This window comes from Rhinolophus sinicus, chromosome 14, assembly GCF_057876585.1.
Source record: "Rhinolophus sinicus isolate RSI-liver-muscle chromosome 14, RSI-T2T, whole genome shotgun sequence".
In the NCBI taxonomy this organism is placed as follows: domain Eukaryota; kingdom Metazoa; phylum Chordata; class Mammalia; order Chiroptera; family Rhinolophidae; genus Rhinolophus; species Rhinolophus sinicus.
The window spans coordinates 8,481,547-8,499,244 of record NC_142514.1 but is presented as its reverse complement, the minus strand read 5'-3'; the positions used below and the strand labels follow the sequence as shown (position 1 = coordinate 8,499,244).

At 40.6% G+C, this 17,698-nt stretch overlaps 1 protein-coding gene across 12 annotated transcripts in view; it reads right to left on the bottom strand.

The window, feature by feature from the left end:
• The window catches only part of VPS13D (vacuolar protein sorting 13 homolog D), a 236,731-nt gene that overhangs the window by 71,448 nt on the left and 147,585 nt on the right, over window positions 1-17,698 (bottom strand). For all 12 annotated transcript variants that reach the window (XM_074334033.2, XM_074334026.2, XM_074334029.2 and 9 more), the window contains 2 exons: window positions 11,193-11,327; window positions 9,876-10,043 (listed from right to left, as the gene is read on the bottom strand). In XM_074334033.2, the coding sequence (XP_074190134.2) occupies window positions 9,876-10,043; window positions 11,193-11,327 (303 nt within the window). The remainder of the gene's footprint in view (window positions 1-9,875; window positions 10,044-11,192; window positions 11,328-17,698) is intronic.

Here is a 17,698-nt window from a genome sequence, read left to right as displayed (position 1 = left end):
CAATTTTTTTTACAGCAAATATTTATGGTTAGTCACAGGGGAAATTGGCAAGAAATGAAGACAGATAAAATCTTTGCCTTCCAGGAGCGTGAAGTCTACTCTGGGATGCAAATGAATAAACAGACAACTGTATCACACATTTCATCTCAACCGACCTCATCCTTAAGGAACAGAATAAAGTGTTCTTTCCCATGGCCCCACAGCACGTACCTCACGGAGATGCAAATGTTCTGCATAGGATCCCAGGTGCAAGGCTTATTCTCTCTGCATTACGATTACTTATAAGTACTTCTCATCTGCCTTACCTGTTCCACACCCCTCAAAAAAAGTATTTTTTTAAGTCTTACTTTCCTAAGTATCTGCCACAGTACCTAGTACCTAACTGACAATGATAAATGTCTGCTTGAATGGATGTTTGAGACACGTGCACAAATGGTTATTATTTTCCAAGGAAAAATGCGGTCACAAGGTGCCCTGGGAATTCAGAGTGGAGACAATCTTATAGGCATTTGGATTGGACCTCCTTATGAAAATGGAGCCATTTGGCCAAAGATGGGGAGAAAGGCATTCCAAACAGAAGTAAAATTATAAGCAAAAGAGCAAAGGTGAGAGAGAACAGGCAGGGCTGAGGAAACAGGAAGGCTGGAGCTTATCTCCAACCTCCTCACGTGCCTAAGTAGGAAATTCCCTTGTCCCTAGAAATGGCATAGAGCGTTTCCCCACTGGTATGTGAAAGGAAAAAGACGCCATCTTTCCCACTTGTCTGTTTGAGGGAAGGCTGGTGTGCCTCTGCTATTCTTTTCTGACCAACTGTGCCGCCCAGTCACCACCACAGGACATGCTAAGCCTCCCTTAAGAGTTCGGCCTAGACACATCATCGCATGGCTACGAGGAAAGCCCAGGGAAAGCCAGACTCCTCCCCTTCTGGAAGTACCTTCCTTTCCTTCCATCGTCTCTCTTATTACCTCTCACCTCCAACAATGTAGAAATGACCTAATGTCCAGATATAAGCTTAACACTTTCTCCCTACCACCCCACACTCCACAAAAAAACTCTGCTTCAAGAATTGTTCTCATCACACTTCTGTTTGTGAGCACCCAAATACATGGTTCTCAAATATTTCACGTAAACAGAACCATGGTTAGTGAGTAATGCAATAAGCCTCTAAAAGGGAAAGCTACATTTTTCTTCACCTCTGTTCTCTGAAACCCACTCTGCAGGGAAGGACATGACAACAAGGCTCAGGCAACACTGACAATAGAAAACGCACATGTAACACAGGAGATCGTCAGTTTCTACAGTATCACGTAGGATTCAAGAAGCACTGTCCAGCAATGTTCTAGAAGTCAGGAGACGGAGGAAGAAGTCCAAAGCTCTCCCACTGTCTGTGTACAACCTTGGGCAAGTTATTTACTTCCACTGGGACTCAGGGTTTTCAACTGTAAAATTGTGGTGGTGGCATCATCATCACCACCAGCACCACCACCAGCACCACCTGCCTGCCTGGTTTCTGGCTTACAGAAAGGATCACAGATACATAGATGCTTCGTCAACAACTAAGAATCAAGACAAATAATGGTACTATTATTATCTCAAAGAAAAATGATTAAATGCTACTAAGTTCATCTTACTACTCCTTCCCTCCAAGAAGCAAGCCACAGAGAAAGTCTGTAGAACTAACCATAAAACTCTCAGGAAACACCCACTGTCCCCAACATTCCCATCTGGCTTCTTAACTCAAACAGTGAGATCACTAAGCATCCGAAAGCCAATCTGCCAACAGAACTCAGAGACAAAAACATCTCCACAAAAACTGAAAAGCTGTACTGCAGACTAAGGGGGAGGCAAGAAGGAAAGAAAAAACTATTACAATGAGTTTATTTTCTGCCATCAATGGATAGCAGGAAAGCACAACTCTACCTAATTTCATGTACTCTGTGCTGAACACCAAATATTTTTATTTTAAGATGACATCCTAGTTATTTAGAAATGCTTAAAGAAGTCCAGGAAATGGCTAAAAGAAATTACGATTTAACGCGTACATTTGGAGGAAGGTGGCGCTCAGAGCACACACTGAGGTGGCCGGAAGCTTGGGTCTGCTCCCTGGGCAGCGCAGGAGGGAGGGCTGAGTGCTACAAATGCTACAGTATTTAAAGAGGAATAAATCCTGGGTCAAGCACATCAGGTGTGTGAGAAAGTAGTCAGTTGACTCAAACGCTTTTGAGTCACACAGTTTCGGTTTGGATAAGAAGACTCTTTCAATCCTTTTCTCCTATTTCAATCCTTTTACATGAGATTAGGGATTCCCAGATAATAAAGATTAATTCAGAAAGCCTAGAAATCACAGTTGGAAAATCCCAAGGTCCAAGGCAGATGAGTTAAAGTTGGGAACAAATGGAAAACTGTTTGAACTTTACTTTTAAATGCTGTTGTTTCCAACTGCTTGTGTTTTTGCTTTTTACAATGTTGTGGGTTTGGTAGAGGATTATATTTGAGAAGCTGCATTGTGTGGAGAAAAAACATACAGGCAGACTCTCAAATTCACTTTTTTCTAAAATTTCTGGCTCCGACACTCACTCATTGTAACTGACCATTCATTCTGAGTCTCCTTTTTTCTTACCTATAAAACCGAGCCACCTCCTTCCTTGTGGGGTACATGTGAAAACTAGGCAGACGGAAAGCTCCTCGTCCACACCTGACATATATATAGTAGTTAATAAATTATGGCTGTATTGTCCACATCCCTTTCTGATCTTTAAGCATTATATTGACCAAAGATTCCTCTTCCTCCTAAGAAAACACTTGGATTTAGCTTTTCTTCAAAATAGAGACTTATAGAGACCATGATAGGAAAGAAAGAAGTAAAGGAAAACAGCAAGGGCCTTGCAAATAGAGTTAGTGTTTTGATCTTTTACTGCCAAGAATTAGAATTTGATTTGTCCTTCAATGTTTACAAAATTGAGTTACCGTTCGCCTCACCTTAAGTTTGTCACAATTTTTCAAGAAGCGCCAGATACTGATATGAATAACATTAAAATGCAGAAAAGGGATGTGCTCCTACACTCCTGGGGTAACCACCCAACCTAAGAAAGCTCGACTACATTGTCCTTTTTCTCACCACGTTTACACCAGGGGAGAAAACCACTACACTTTGGGGGACACAGGTATTTCCTGTCTTTTCTGTTTAGCAACTGCACACACTTTGCCACCCACAGACTGCAGTCTTGGAAGCTAAAGTGAATTCCTCTGGAACAGGAGGGGTTCAGTCTAAGAAGATAACTTAAGGACCTGATTCTTAACTGAACTGCTATTTGGAAATGAAGCAAAGTTTTAAACTTTTCAGTCTTTCAGTTTCAAAAATACAGCTTCACTGGTGGTGTCGATCCCCCGCCACTAGACCTCCGGCCGTGGAGCTGCCTGACTGGTGGGGAGGAGGGGGCTGCCAAGCCCCGTTCACCGAGCTCCTTCGTGAGAATGAGCTACGTTGCTGAACAGGGTGGGTGGAAACTGCCTGGGAATCCTGGTCACTCATGTGACTCTCTCGCCACTGCCCAACTCCTACCCCACCTTTCCCCGCCCAACACACTTCCAGTTCCCACAGATATTCGAGATTTGACCAAGTTAGGATGGGTCACTGAGGGGTCATGCAGCATCTAAAATTTGCCTCTAACCAAGAAGACCTCAGACTAAGGGAATTGTTTTAGTTAGTATTCAAGGTTATCAGAGGAAAATAAAACAAAAATTCTGTTGCCAAGAATTTGAGTCATTTCTCTATATACAACAACTCGAAGGCACCTCCTTTTGGCTGGAAAAGAAATCCCTTGGGGGACTTATTTAGGATCAAAGTCTTTTTGAAAATAGAAAACTCGACATTCTCTAAGGGATAGATCACTGTCTGAAGTGAATTTCATTTAACCTAAAGTTTTGTGCCAACTTAAATACACTAAAACCCCAATGCTTAGAAGAAGGCATTCACCTATTACTTGCTTATAGGTACATGGAAAAGCTATTATGGGGATAATCAGCTCAACTATAAAATGGAACAGTCGTACATAATGACAAAAACAGATACAAGTCATAAATTGCCTTTTCCCCTTCAGAATCCACACAGGCAGGCACTCAGTACATTCTTTTGTGCAAAGATAAAACGTCTGCCTTGCCTAAACAGGACTTTTAGTCTTGTTTGAGCCTTTAAATATATTGCCTACAAAACAAACACAAACAAATGCTATTTCTTAACAAAAGGCAGATGGACCCCTCTGCCCTCACAAGGTCACAGTATGTGGCTAGGAGGCTGGCTAATGGCAGGGGCTGGCTGAGGGTCTCTGGCGCGGGGACACCGGATGGCGGCTATGCCCCAGATCTGGTTTCCTGGGCACAAAGGACCAGCGAAAGGTCCTCTTGGAAGGGAAGCGGCTTCTCTGCATACTGTACCCCAGAGAGAGACAACAGAAATGGAACAGAATATTACCTAAAGTTTTCCAGCCAACAACTGAAACAGTCTCATTTTCTATTTCTCGTTCTCACTTAACTCACTTGTATTTACCTTCAGACAGTTTTCCTAAAAGTTATCAAAGTTCATTCTGGGACTAGGCAGAGCTTTTGCTGGTTTGCTTTTTGTTTTTCTTGTTGTTGCTTTTATTTTTTAATATATAGAAGCACGTCTAGAACAAATCAAGCATTTAGCAATACGTATCTCAAATGTGCAACTAAAAATGCGTCAAGACACGAGTGCAGAAGATCAGGGCTTGTTTCTGCAGTTACCTGTTGACCTTGGGCAAGACACCTCACCTCTCTGGGCTTCAGTTTCTTCACTTATATAATGGGACTAATACTACCTACCCTATAGACTGACCAGGTAATTTTGATGATCCAGTGATATCACATGAGTAAAGCCGTGTTCGTATGCCTTTTCAAGGGAATGGTGATGGTCATGACCAATCTAACACGAGAATGACCACGACCACCTGAGGGTCTATTTCCTGAGGGTCTGCTTTGTGACACAGATGATACGGTCGTAGTCACCTTACCAGCTAACAAAGTCACATAATAAGCTTCTGGTGGGAAGTTAGCAGTAATTAATTTCTATATTCTCTAGAGTGCCTGTAAGAAAAACTAATATACACAAAGGAAAAACATTATGTAGGAAAAAAACAAGGCCTTTAGAATTAGCTACACTTAGTTTCAAATTTATCCCTGTCATTTCTAGTTGTATGATCTTGAAAAAAATTACTGAACTTCTCCAACTCTCAGTTTCCTGATTTGAAGAATTGAGATTAACATACATAAGACAATGAAAGTATGTAAAGGGTCTATCACAAGGCCTGACAAACAGAAGGTATTCAATAAACACGTCTAAATCAGTATGTGTTCCGTAAGGAAGGAAGATGTTTTAACCCTGCTCGTACATCTTTTTCCTACTAATGCTGTTTGCACCAAGAAATAATACAAAACTGCTAGGTCTTTATTCAGTTCATGAAAAAAACAAAACTGATTCAAAACAATAAAACAATGGCTAAAACTATATAGAATAAAAGGCATTGACTAAAAAACCAACCGAAAACGCCTATCGCCTTGACAAATATTTAGATCTGCAGAATTCGAGCTGAGAAATTTGGGCTTATTAGAAATAAACGCCATAAAGCAAAAGATGAAGAAATAAACCTACCATACCCCTGCAAAACTTATCAGTAAAATTCACATGTAGCAAATAATGAACCATGAATTCTAATTTCCATGAACAACTGACGCTGATGAAAATAATTTGTTAAAAATAGGGAAAATTATTAAAATATTTGCATTCATAATCATAGAATCAAAACATAGCTGGGATCAAAAAAGTACTCGGGATCAAACGCGTCCTATATTGCCTTGATAATGACACAAAGAGCAAACAGAAAGTAGGACAGAACAGAGCAGAGGTCCCATTAGTGATGATCAAAAGTCTGCTCTCCCTTGCTGGAAGAAATTAAGTATGTTGTTGGCTGTCCTCCCTTAGGAAGACCAGGTGACAGCTGTGCAGAGCAAACACTGAGTTTCTACAGGGGCAGAAAAGGGAATGGGATCATTTGCTCTATTGTTAACATCTGAGATTTTCTCCATTTGAAAAGAACTTTTTATTTTTTTGAGAATAACTATGTAATTTTCCTGTTAAGTGTATGAAAATATTACACAATAATTACAGACAGAAGAGAAACTGGAGTCTACATAAGAGGGAATTTGTTCAATGGGCGTCTCCCCAATTCTCTGGCTTTGAAAGAGGTTAGAGGGTCTCGCAGACACCCAACTAGGAAAAATTCGTGCTGCAGAGAGAAACCTGTTCCTCTGACATGGTTCTGGGGTTTGAAATGTGTGCTTTTCTTAAGTAAATCCTATTCCAAGAAAAGAATCCGGGCACGATTGGCTTGGTCTTAGCAATGGGATCAGGTCTTTGAGGTTCTACTCAAAGGGTTGGAGTCATTCTGCCAAGATCCAGACAAGGGAGTCATGGGATAGAGGCTCGCAGCACGATGGCTAATCCCTAAATCATATCATCTTAGATCTGGAATCCATACGCTGATTTCTGGGGCTTGGGAGATGAGAGAAGGATAAGAGAAACACGAAGGGGATACAAAGGGCATAGACCATTTCCCAGTTATATTTCTTTGAGGCTAATAGTAAATAAACTAAATAACAGTTGAAAATGTAATGAGAAATTCCAGAAGTGGATATGATAGACCCGAAACTAAAAATTTGCTGTGAAGGACTCACACCTATCCGCAGACAACTAAGAGCTGCAGGTCTATCACCATCTTATGTGACAGAATGAATTCCCTTTGAACTTCCCATTGGGTTTTCACATACTTCCTCTCTTCTGCTCCTCAGGTCGTTGGGACGGGGAAAATCACTATCACCTTTTCATAGGTTGAAAAAAAGAAGCCTCAAGATTAACAGAGGAAAAGATGATTTAAAGGGAGGAAGGGGACTGAAACTCAAGCATCCTGACTACTGGCCCTAAGCTCCCCTCAACACACAGCCCTACGTCTACAACGATGACATAGTCTTTGGGGAGGTATGAACCTCTCTGTGAATCCAATAGAAACTTTAGATCCTTGCTCCAGAAAAATAAACATATATGCACTATTTATAATCAATTTCAGGAGGTTTCTCTGCTCCACTCAAAGCCCATCGAACCAAGGTGAAAGCCCTTTGCCTGTGCAGCCAGGTGAAGCAGGCTGGCTGGGGCTTGGCGAGGGCAGTTCTGTCTCCTCTGACCCCTTTCTTTCATCCCTGGAACTCAGGCACTCTTTAAAGGAATACTTCCCACAGGCCAACAGTTGATTATTGTGGTCATCTGCACTTCCTTCAACTCCTCTTGCGTACACAGAAAAGCAAACACAACATTCTCCCAAAGCAACATTAAAGATCTGATTTCAACCCACAAAACTATAAGAAAATGGAGATCTTTAGCCAACCTACATACATGCACAATCACAGATGACCCGAATGGGTATTTAGTTGATCGACCTGCCTTTTGGAGCTACCATTTCCAATATGAAGTGGTAACTTTAAGTTCCTTTGCTTTCTCACCTTAGAGCTGTATGAACTAATTTTTATAACACATCCAGGGGTCTTGGTATCAAAATAAATTACATAGTGATTCCTCTGAGTAGCAACCTGTGCACCAGTGATACTGATTAGCTTACTAAAGGCAAGAGAAATACACGAAGGACCCCAACCCCCTGGGGAGCAGCCTTCCCATCTGAGAGGCCTTGGGTCCTGGCAAGCGGTCCCCTTACATACATCCGACAGCAATATAAAGCATGCCATCCAATAAAATGCATGATCATTGTCACCTAGGCGTTCATCCAGATTTGGGAGTGAAGGTAGGAGTAAGGAGTATTCTGCCCTTTATTTCGGCTTAAGTTATATTCTCATCTTCAAAAACAGTTTCCCAGGGGAAATAGAAGAACCAGAAAACGAATGAGGCTTCAATACATGAGGGAGAATAAAGGAGGGCCAACCCTTTTCGTCAGGATGTTGCAGAGAAACTCCGGAGAAACCCACACAAAGGCTCACCCGTGGAGAGGTCACAGGCGAGTTTCCAACTTACTCATTCTCATCCAGAAGGTTAACTACCGAGGGAGGGTCCCTAAGAGCCACACTGGGCCAGACGGACTCTGAGTCTCCCACTCTCCGTGCCTGAGACCCTCCTCTACACTGTAACACACTGGCTCTCATGTCAAGGACATTCAGTTTCCTGGTGGCTAAAGTCTGAACATTTTACATTGATGTAAATATAAGATCAAAGTGAAGACCCATTTCTCCTGTTCAAGTCTATATTTTTCGAAGTTTTCATAGCATCGTATCTCATTTTATTCTCACAGAGTGTAAGCCTGTAAAGTAGGTGCATTTCTATTCCTGGTTGAGGAAGACATCTCAGTAAACCGAAAGTGCATTTATTCTTCAAATTAAGGCAAAGCCCAGGGGCACAAAAACAAAACAGGAAGTATAAAACCAAGGAGACTGGCTAGGTTAATTAGAATTTAATAGTGAGGAATACAATCTTTACACGGAGTGTTTACAACTATTTAAGTGCATCTATTTACATCGCGTTTAGTGGCTAAAATAAGAACAGCAAGGAACCTGGCCCCTAGTGTGATGTTGTGCTGCCTGCGGGGGTGACATGGGCAGCAGAAGAAATGACAACGCAGAAATGTGTGTGCTCATTCAGACTTTGAACCTGACTCTGTTTCCAAACCATGATTTAGAAAGTCTCTCTTGCCTCTACCTTTCACCCTTTCTCTAGAAGTAAATGTGTTGCCTATTTTGAACCACAAGCCAAACTGTAACTTTTGGTCTGGTTTAATATACGAGTATAACTTTAGTATTAAGAAAAGCGATCTGACTAAAGAACCATCAGCTCTAGAAAATAGTCTGGACAACAGGAATAAATTCCCAGCTTCCACACATTAGCACCAAGAGTGCCACACGATATGGATATGTTATCAACTCCACTTTCTTACCTGCTCTTCAAGATAAAATTCTATGTGGCACCATTGAAGCCCCTTTACAGTAAAGCCATGTTTACATCCTCGTGGCCAAGGGCCCAAGTGCACCTAGGATTTCACTAAACAAACACTCTGTGGTAAACAGGCAGAGAGCAAGGTGCGCTCTCAAACCTGGTTCACTCGTGAAAAGGTCAATTTCTACAAGAAATTGGCTGAGCTGACAGGAAGGGGAGGAAAGCAGAGACCTTTAGAGGCCTTTTGTATGTTGTCAAATAGCACGCCCCAACCCCGTACCCCCTCCAGCTTCAAACATAAAATCCGCTCCTGCCAAAAAATAAATCGTGGAATAACAAAATATCCAGCAAACAAGAGGCCAATGAACAAAAAGCCACCTAGACAGCAAGACACGGGAGAACTACAGCCCTGCCCTTCCCTGCTGGATTCAGATGACGGAAGGGTGCTTCATTCCAGAAGGCTGGATTTCAGTTTGCATTTTATCCTGTAAGCTCTGGGGAATAACTGCAGGATTTCAGGCAGGTGGGCGGCACAATCAGAGCCTATGTTTAAAGCGCGAGTCCCTGCTGGTGGCAAGGTGAAAGCTGCAGTGAAGTCGGGGGGCCGGGGGGCCATCACAGTGGCCCACAGAGGACATCACCAGAGCCTGGACAAAGGCAGTGGCGAGGGAGAAGGAAGAGGAGGTATTTCAGGGGTGCACTCAGTGGGCTGGGTGCTGGGTTATCGGAGGTGAGGGGAAGGCAGGGCGTGTGTGCAATGGAACCAAGGCCACATATGTCACTTCTCACAACCTACGACGTACCACAGAAATTACAGAAACATAAAGGACTCACGCGGTTGATGACAATGGAATTCCACCTGTTTCCTTACCTTGGCAGCAGAGTTTGACACTCCATGTGTGACATTTCTGATAAGGCCTCCGACATTTCCATACTTTATCAGTCCAGTCACTCCTTCAGAAACGTCATTCAAAAGCCCCATGGGATTGCCTAGAAAGTCCACGGATCCCAGGATCCGAGCTGCCTGGCTGAGGAGTTCCTGTCAAATGGAGCAGGGATACAAGAAGGAAAGCAGCAGCTGTTACATCTGCAGACAGTGGCCTGAGCAAAACGCTTAGAATGGGATCTTGAACTACATCACCAACAACTACCTTGGTTCTCATCACGGCAAGCTCCTGTCCTTTCAGGAGCTCCACCTAACCCTCTCCCAAAACACAGGTCCCAGAGGTTGCTTTCAATACGCTCATAAATACACTTCAAAGCCTTTTAGAAGAAGGGAAAAAGGTACGAAACAGAAAAATGTCTTTACAAATATTTATTAGTATATACATGATACTCTCCTTTCCATTGTTCTGACGAACAGGAATTAATCAGCAGCAGGGAGAGTTTGTAAAGGAAAGTAAGGGAGGAGGGAAGATTTGTGGTTCCCTCATAATCTGTGGAGGGGCTGGGGCATAAAGAGGGCACATTCAAACCGGGCAAGTAACCTTCCACTTTCTGTGCCCCTCCACGGCCTGATTCCAGGGTCCAGTGATACCTGTGTATCACTCCTTACAGGTCAATGGAAATATCACCACGTAGGAAAAGCAGGGCAGGAAACAAAGAAGCAAAAGGACTGAGCTGGCGGGGAGGAGGGAGAAAAGGAAGCAAGAATAGGATACATTTTAACATTCACAGCTAATAAATTTGATACGATCTTGACCTATTTATTCATCGTGGAATATATCTTGACTTTATATTTTGGTTTTCACAGTATGCATAATAAATACAAAATGGAAAATATCCAACGTGGTTAAAAAAAAAAAATTTAAGTTCAACTCTAGGGCATCTCATACGCCCCAAGAACATTTGTGCGGTTGTTGAAAGTAGGCCCGTGCCTGGTAAATAAAGCGTTCACAGTATTCTCTGTTATCATCAAAGCATCAGTGAAACCCATAAGAGTTGTGACAAATGTAGTGGAAGCCCCTGAGACTAGTTCTGAGGGACAACATTCACAGCTCACACTAAATCAAATGCACTGTTTTGGGATTTTCATGATGTGTACAAGCTTCATGGGCTGCGACCTGACCCATAACTCAACAATCAGAGCTGAAACGTTTAACTGGGTTCTCCATAGTAAGGTCTTAGTAACCAAAATCTGCAAACAAGTCAAACAAACATTCTGCTTGTGCTCCAGCCCAAAGCTCACCTCCTGGAAATGTTTGAGGATATCATTGATGATGAACTCCTTGGTCTCATAGGGATGCACCCGAGTGAATGGGTCCAGATTAATCACAGCATCTTCAAACCGAATCAGTGGAAACCCCAAAGTACTTTTTAGGGCCTAGTCAAGGAAGAAAGAAAACGACATGCTTTAGCCATATGCTGGCCTTCCAGGGTACTGTAATTCTGGATTCTATGACAGTTACAAGTCATGTCAACTTTCCCATGAGAGTTGGGGTTTTGATCTTTATAAACAAGGATTTTCCCTGTAATTATATAAGTGAAATACGAGGAAATATGTATACATATATATAATCATCCCAAGTAACATATATCACACAGAAATAAACACTACTAGCTTCACAGCATAATTCTTTCTGATCTGTTTTGTACCTACGTTTGTCGTGTTTACCTTTTTGACTCAAATATACCACACACACAGAATGGTGCGATAATCAAATGCACAGGTCAATGACTATCAAAGTGAACACAACCATGGAACCACCATCCAGACCAGAAAGTACATTATTATCCCGTTGTGGAAGCACCCCCTCCCCATTCGCCGACTCCGGGTCATTCACTACTCCCTCTTCTCCTAAGGAACCACTATTCTACGTCTATCGCCACAGATCAGTTTTTCCTGCTTTGAATTTTATAGAAATGAAATCATCGGTATGTACGTTGTTGTATGTGGCTTCTTAGAGTCAACCTTAAGTTTGTGAGATTCACTAGGTTGTTGCATACAGCTGCAGTTTCTTAATTTTTACTGCTATATCATATTCCAATATAAGACACTACATAACCTCTGCTGTTGGTGAACAGCTGTGCTGTTTCCCATTTTTTGGCTATTATGAATAATGCTGCTATGAACATACTTGAGCCTGTCTTTTGAGGCACATCTGTACGCATTTTTTCTTGACTGTATACCTGGGAGTGGAACTGCTGGGTCATAAAGAATATACACGTTCAACCCTGGCATACACTGCCAAACAGTTTTCCAAAGCTGTTCAACTGGTTTACGCTCCCTTCAGCAGTCTATGAAATTTGTTATTCTAAATCCTCATCAACACTTGGTACATATAGCTTACCAAAAAAAAAATTTCTGATGCTAGTAATGGTATTTCAGTGTGGTTTTAATTTCCATCAAGCCCCTTTTAATAGGCACACTGGCCATTTGGATATCGTTTTTGTGAAGTGCCAACTCAAGTCTTTCGCTCATTTTGGCAGTGGGTTGTCTGTTTTTTTCTCTCATTGCTCTTTAGGAGTTTTTCTTATACATTCTGTACACAAGGCCTCTGTTGAATAGATGTATTACTACAAATATTTCTTCCCATTCTGTGACTTATTACCCTTTGAATGGTGTTTTGTGATGATCAGACAGTCTTAGTCTTAATAAAATCCAACTTACCAATCTTTATGTTAAGAGCTTTCTGTGTCCTGGTCAAGAAATTATTATTATTATTATTATTATTATTATTATTGTTATTATTATTATTATTTTACCAAGGTCATAAAGATATTCTCATAGGCTTACTTATAGAATTTTTATTGTTTTACTCTTCACATTTAAACTTATAATCTACCTGGACTTGATTTTTACATACAGTGTGAAGCAGAGGTCAAGATCCATTTTTTCCAGATGGATATCTAATTGACTAAGTAATATAAATTGAAAAGATAATCCTTTATCCTAATCAATTTGAGGAGAAATGACAACTTTACAATATTGAATCTTTCAATGTATTAACATGGTATGTCCCTTTAACTATGCAGGTCTGTAAAAAATTCTCTAAATAATGTTTAATTATTTTCTTTGTAGAGGTCTTATGCACCCTTTGTTGAATTTATTCCTAGGTACCTGTGGTAGGTTAAAGATGTCCATAAATTCTTTGCATCTTCTGCCGTTAGTGGAGTCTACTTCCCCTCCACTGAATCTGCACTCACCTTGTAATTTCCTTCAGCCAATAAAATGCAGCAGAATTAATAACATTTTGTGACCTCTGAGCCTAGGTCTCAAGAGATCTCGGAGCTTTTGCTCTGCCCTTTTCTGGTGCTTCCACCAGGTGAAGAAGCTGAGGCCATGTGGAAGGAGGTTCTGTTGGCAACGCCAACCGCCTGACATGAGAGTAAGTCATCTTACACCATTCAGTCTCGGTTGACTGCCCGATGACTGTAGCCACGTGAATAACCATAGGTGAGTCCAGCAGAAGAAGCTCCCAGCTAAGTCCAGTCCAAACTGCTGACCCACAGAATTGTGAACAAGTAAAATGCTTGTTTTAAGACATTAAGTTCTGGGGTAATTTGTTACACAGTAATAGATACTGTTAGGTGAAGTTTTCTTAATGCTATTATACATGGCATCTTTCAAATTTTCCTTTTCTCTAGAACTGGTGCTGACATGTAGAAATACAATTGATTTTTGTACACTGTCTCCAGTGACCTTGCTAGATTTATTCATTCTAATAACTTGTCTGTACATTCTTTTAGATTCTCTAGGTACAGAATCATGTTCTCTACAAATAACAAAGGTTTCATTTTCCTGCCCAGTTCTTATACTTTTTATTTCTTTTTTAATCTTTCTAGCTTTATTGCGTTGGCTACGATCTCCAGAATAAAAATGAACGGACGTGGTGATAATGGGCATCCTTCCTTGCTTTCAATATACAACACTGAGTATGACGTCAGCAATAGCTTTGTATAGATATACTTTACCAGATTAAGGCAGTTGCCTTCTAGTTTTTGTCTGCTGAGTTCTTCTCATAAATGGATGTTGAATTTTGTCAAAAGGCTTTTGTGCCACTATTGAGATAACCATATTTTTTTCTTCTTTCATTTTGTTGATGTGGTGAAATGAAAATATTAAGCTAAACTTACATCTCTGGAATAAAACCAATTTGGTTGTATTTTCCTTCTTATACATTGCTATATTTGATTTACTAATAATTTGTTCAGATTTCTTTCATCTATGTTCATGAAAAAATTGTGGTCCATAATTTTCTTTTATTATTTGTTTTCAAAATATAAACTATAGTATTCTAGTAAACTTCTTAATCACATCTGTAGTTATTTTAAAGTTTGTGTCGATAACACCAACATCTGGTTTATCTGAGGGTCTGTTTCTAGTGTCTATTTTTTCTCTTGTTCCTATTTCTTGGTAGGCCTGGGAATTTGTGACTGAATGCGAACATTTTATAGGAAAACTTACAAAGACTTTGGATGAGTCTTTAGCTTCTGGCAGGCAGTTAAAGAGGCTTAGTCCAATGAGGGTTGGGGCTTTCTCAAGGCTAGATTTTAGTCTTTATAAGGCCTCATACAGTCCTTCCGTGGTCTCAACTGCAAACCAATCCCATTCCTCTACTTTTACTCTCCCCAACACCATAAAACTGCTAAAAGGTCTATTGAGCTCTTCAGCTTCTTGGCTGCCACTTTTTGCTTGGCTTCTGTCCGACTAGGTTACTTAGAAATTGGCATCTGCCTCAAGAAATAAAGCGGCTCAGCATATTGGGGTCTCTTTTCTGCCTATCCATTCTCTAAAGATATCAGCCCCTCAATTACCAGCTCTCTTAGTAGCAACGAAGTCCAACTTTTGCTTTGCCAGCCCCATGAGATTGCCAAAAGCTTTACTTGGATTCTCTGCCTTTTGGCAGCTTTCTGCTTGACTTCCCTACCTTTCTCCCCACACCACTTACAAATTAGAAATGTCTCAAGAATAAAAGCAGAGTAAACGTTGGGCTCACCTTATCAAGTTTCCCTCCTTGCATAAATCTTGGACCCTCAAGTCCTGGCTGTCTTGGTAGCTTTCCAATACCTTCAAACAGATTTTTGGGTTTTTTATATCTAGCTTTTCTTGTAGTTCTCAGCTGGTCTGGGTCTGCTATATGCCAGTTAACAATTTCTGGATATGCTTTATTTTTCCAATTGTATTTTTATTTAACATAAGTGATATTTCAAGAATTTTAGAGAACATGCCAAATACTCTTCTTTCTGAATAGGAAAACACTTTTTCATGCTAGTAATGTTTGTACGTCTCTTAGCAGTGATCTTTATGTAGAGTGTGAATAATAAATCTAATTTTACATTTGTCATTTCGTTATCTAGTTAGTCTAACAGCACTTATTAAAACATCTATGTATTCCCCAGTGAATTGAGATGCCTTTATATTAAAATCTCATGTGCAATTTAATGAATATCCAATTTTCCTTTTTTTAATCTTTTAGCATGTATTTTCAGAGGCTGCCTCAAATTTTATTGGAACAAGAGTATGTTAATAATTGAAATGAAATAATATAATTGAAAAAAACACAGATGACACTTTCTAACACCAGAGAGTGGGGAACCTTTTGTGACTCAAAATTCAGATTCAAAGAGGCAAAAGACTGATAAATTTGACAACATAGAAATAGAAAGCTTTTGTATGATTAGAACACACACACCAAAAGCAAAGTAAAAAGACGAATGAAAAATCAAAGAAAAAATACTTGCAACTAACATCAAAGATAAAACTCACATAAAGAGCTCCTAAAATTAGAGGACGTGAAAGACCAATATTATGAACAAGTGATATGACCAGACAGTTTAGTTTAGAGAAAAAAAAAGGGGGGGTCCTAAATCATATGGATTAGGAGAAGAAGGAGAAGCAAAAGGACACTGTGAAAAAGACAAGGAAAGAAACAGAAGGGTAGGAAGAGAACCGGAAAGGACAGATGTCAAGAACAGGGAGGTCAGCAAGGTCAGCAATATCAAATGGCTGACGGACCTACAAAGATAAGGACAGAAAACCGGCCACTGGATTTGGTGCCTTGGGAAGTCATTTGCGACCTCCTACTAAATAATTTCAGAACAAAACATTTTAGAGAGTAAGAGCATCCTCAAATTAGCCTAACCCGCTAATTCGGCCTAACACTCATTTTTAAAAGAGATAAAACCAAAGAAACGTTAAGAGGATGGTAGCGTAGCGAGTTATTAGTAGCTCTTAGACTTGAACAGGCTCATTTTCGTAGTAGTCACTATCTATTTATTAGGTGGAAAGCATGGAGACCAGAATGGAGGATTATATTATTTCTCCTGAAAAACTTTCAGCTATACATTCACGCACGCCTCACCCATCCACACAGTGAGTGAGGATGAAGCAGTAAGCACGCATTGTTTTCCTCTTTTCACTGACAGAGAAACTGAGGCCCTGTAGGCTTAACTGCTTTGCTCAGAGCCACACAATACACATGCCGGAAAGCCAGGTACTGACAGCTCAGCAGTTTGTTTTGTCAATGCGACTCCGAGCATTACTTTCTTCCCAAGAAGAGGAAACAAGATCAAAACAAAGGCTTAAGGCAAAAAGCTTTCTGCCCCAACTTCCTCATGGTAACCAAACATTGAAGAGGAGGAACCACACCGAGCAAGCAGCAAAGACTCTGAAACCTGTATCAGGAAGTTGTTAAAACCCTCACCCCTTTCTGAATGGTTAATGTGCTTTATCTAAACCAAGGACATCTTCTGGGGCTTCAATAAAAATAATCTTTATCTAGTCATTGACGAGTCTGGGGCCTCCCACATTTGAAAAAGCTGAGCAAAAGCTATTGGTACGAATTATCCTGCCACCTTCAGGCTGTTCTGGGTGAAGTAGAAGCGATGAGAGGGAAAGAGACAAACCCCTTTTTCTTAGAGTAACTGAAGGACTAATCAAATACAGTAGTATACAAAGTTGCTGCTTATTTACTCAAGTAGCAGTTTCCTGTCATAAAATGGATTCTGGAGAAAACAATCTGTGCTCATAAGTTCCTAATAAAAATAAGAAACTGTCTATCCCTACCTCCTCCAGACAAAAACTGCTGAAGTCTTCCAGAAACTAGAGAGTTGAAAGAAGAAATACCTGTCCATATGCCATAAGGTCTCAGATCACAAGCCAGTCCCTGGGCCACGTCCTCTCCTTTCTTAGTTTATCCTGCACTAAACAAAGCTGTCTGGAATTCATTCTTTAAAGGTTTATTTATGGTACATAGAGACTGTTTATGTGAAGCAGGGTATTTGCCCATTTCCCTCTTGGGACGGTGTTTAAAACTACAGGGATATTTCCCTCTCTGGCACTTTCTGAAATACAATTAACAATACTGGATCTTTTTTCCTTTAACAAATCTGGTTTTTATTTAGGAAGGGGAGGAAAAAAGTAAAGGGTCTGAAGTTTCCCAACAAATTATTTCAAGCCTTTGAGAAGACAGTTTTAGGCTTTTTAAATAGTGTCTTTGTTTGAAATTCCCCCTCACCCCCACCCTCTTGCTCTCTGACCATTAAAATGTGGGTTTTCTTCCAAACTAGATTGCTCAATTAAAGCCCTTCTTTTGTAATACCCCAGTGCTCTAAATGGGAAAAGAACTGCTGTAGGCCACCTTGTGAAACCTTTTAAAGGCTCCTGGCCTCTTTTGATCTTAAAAAAAACCCAAAGCAACACTTAAGCTACCTGGCATTTTCGCTATTGCTCTGCTACTCTCTAAACAGGCA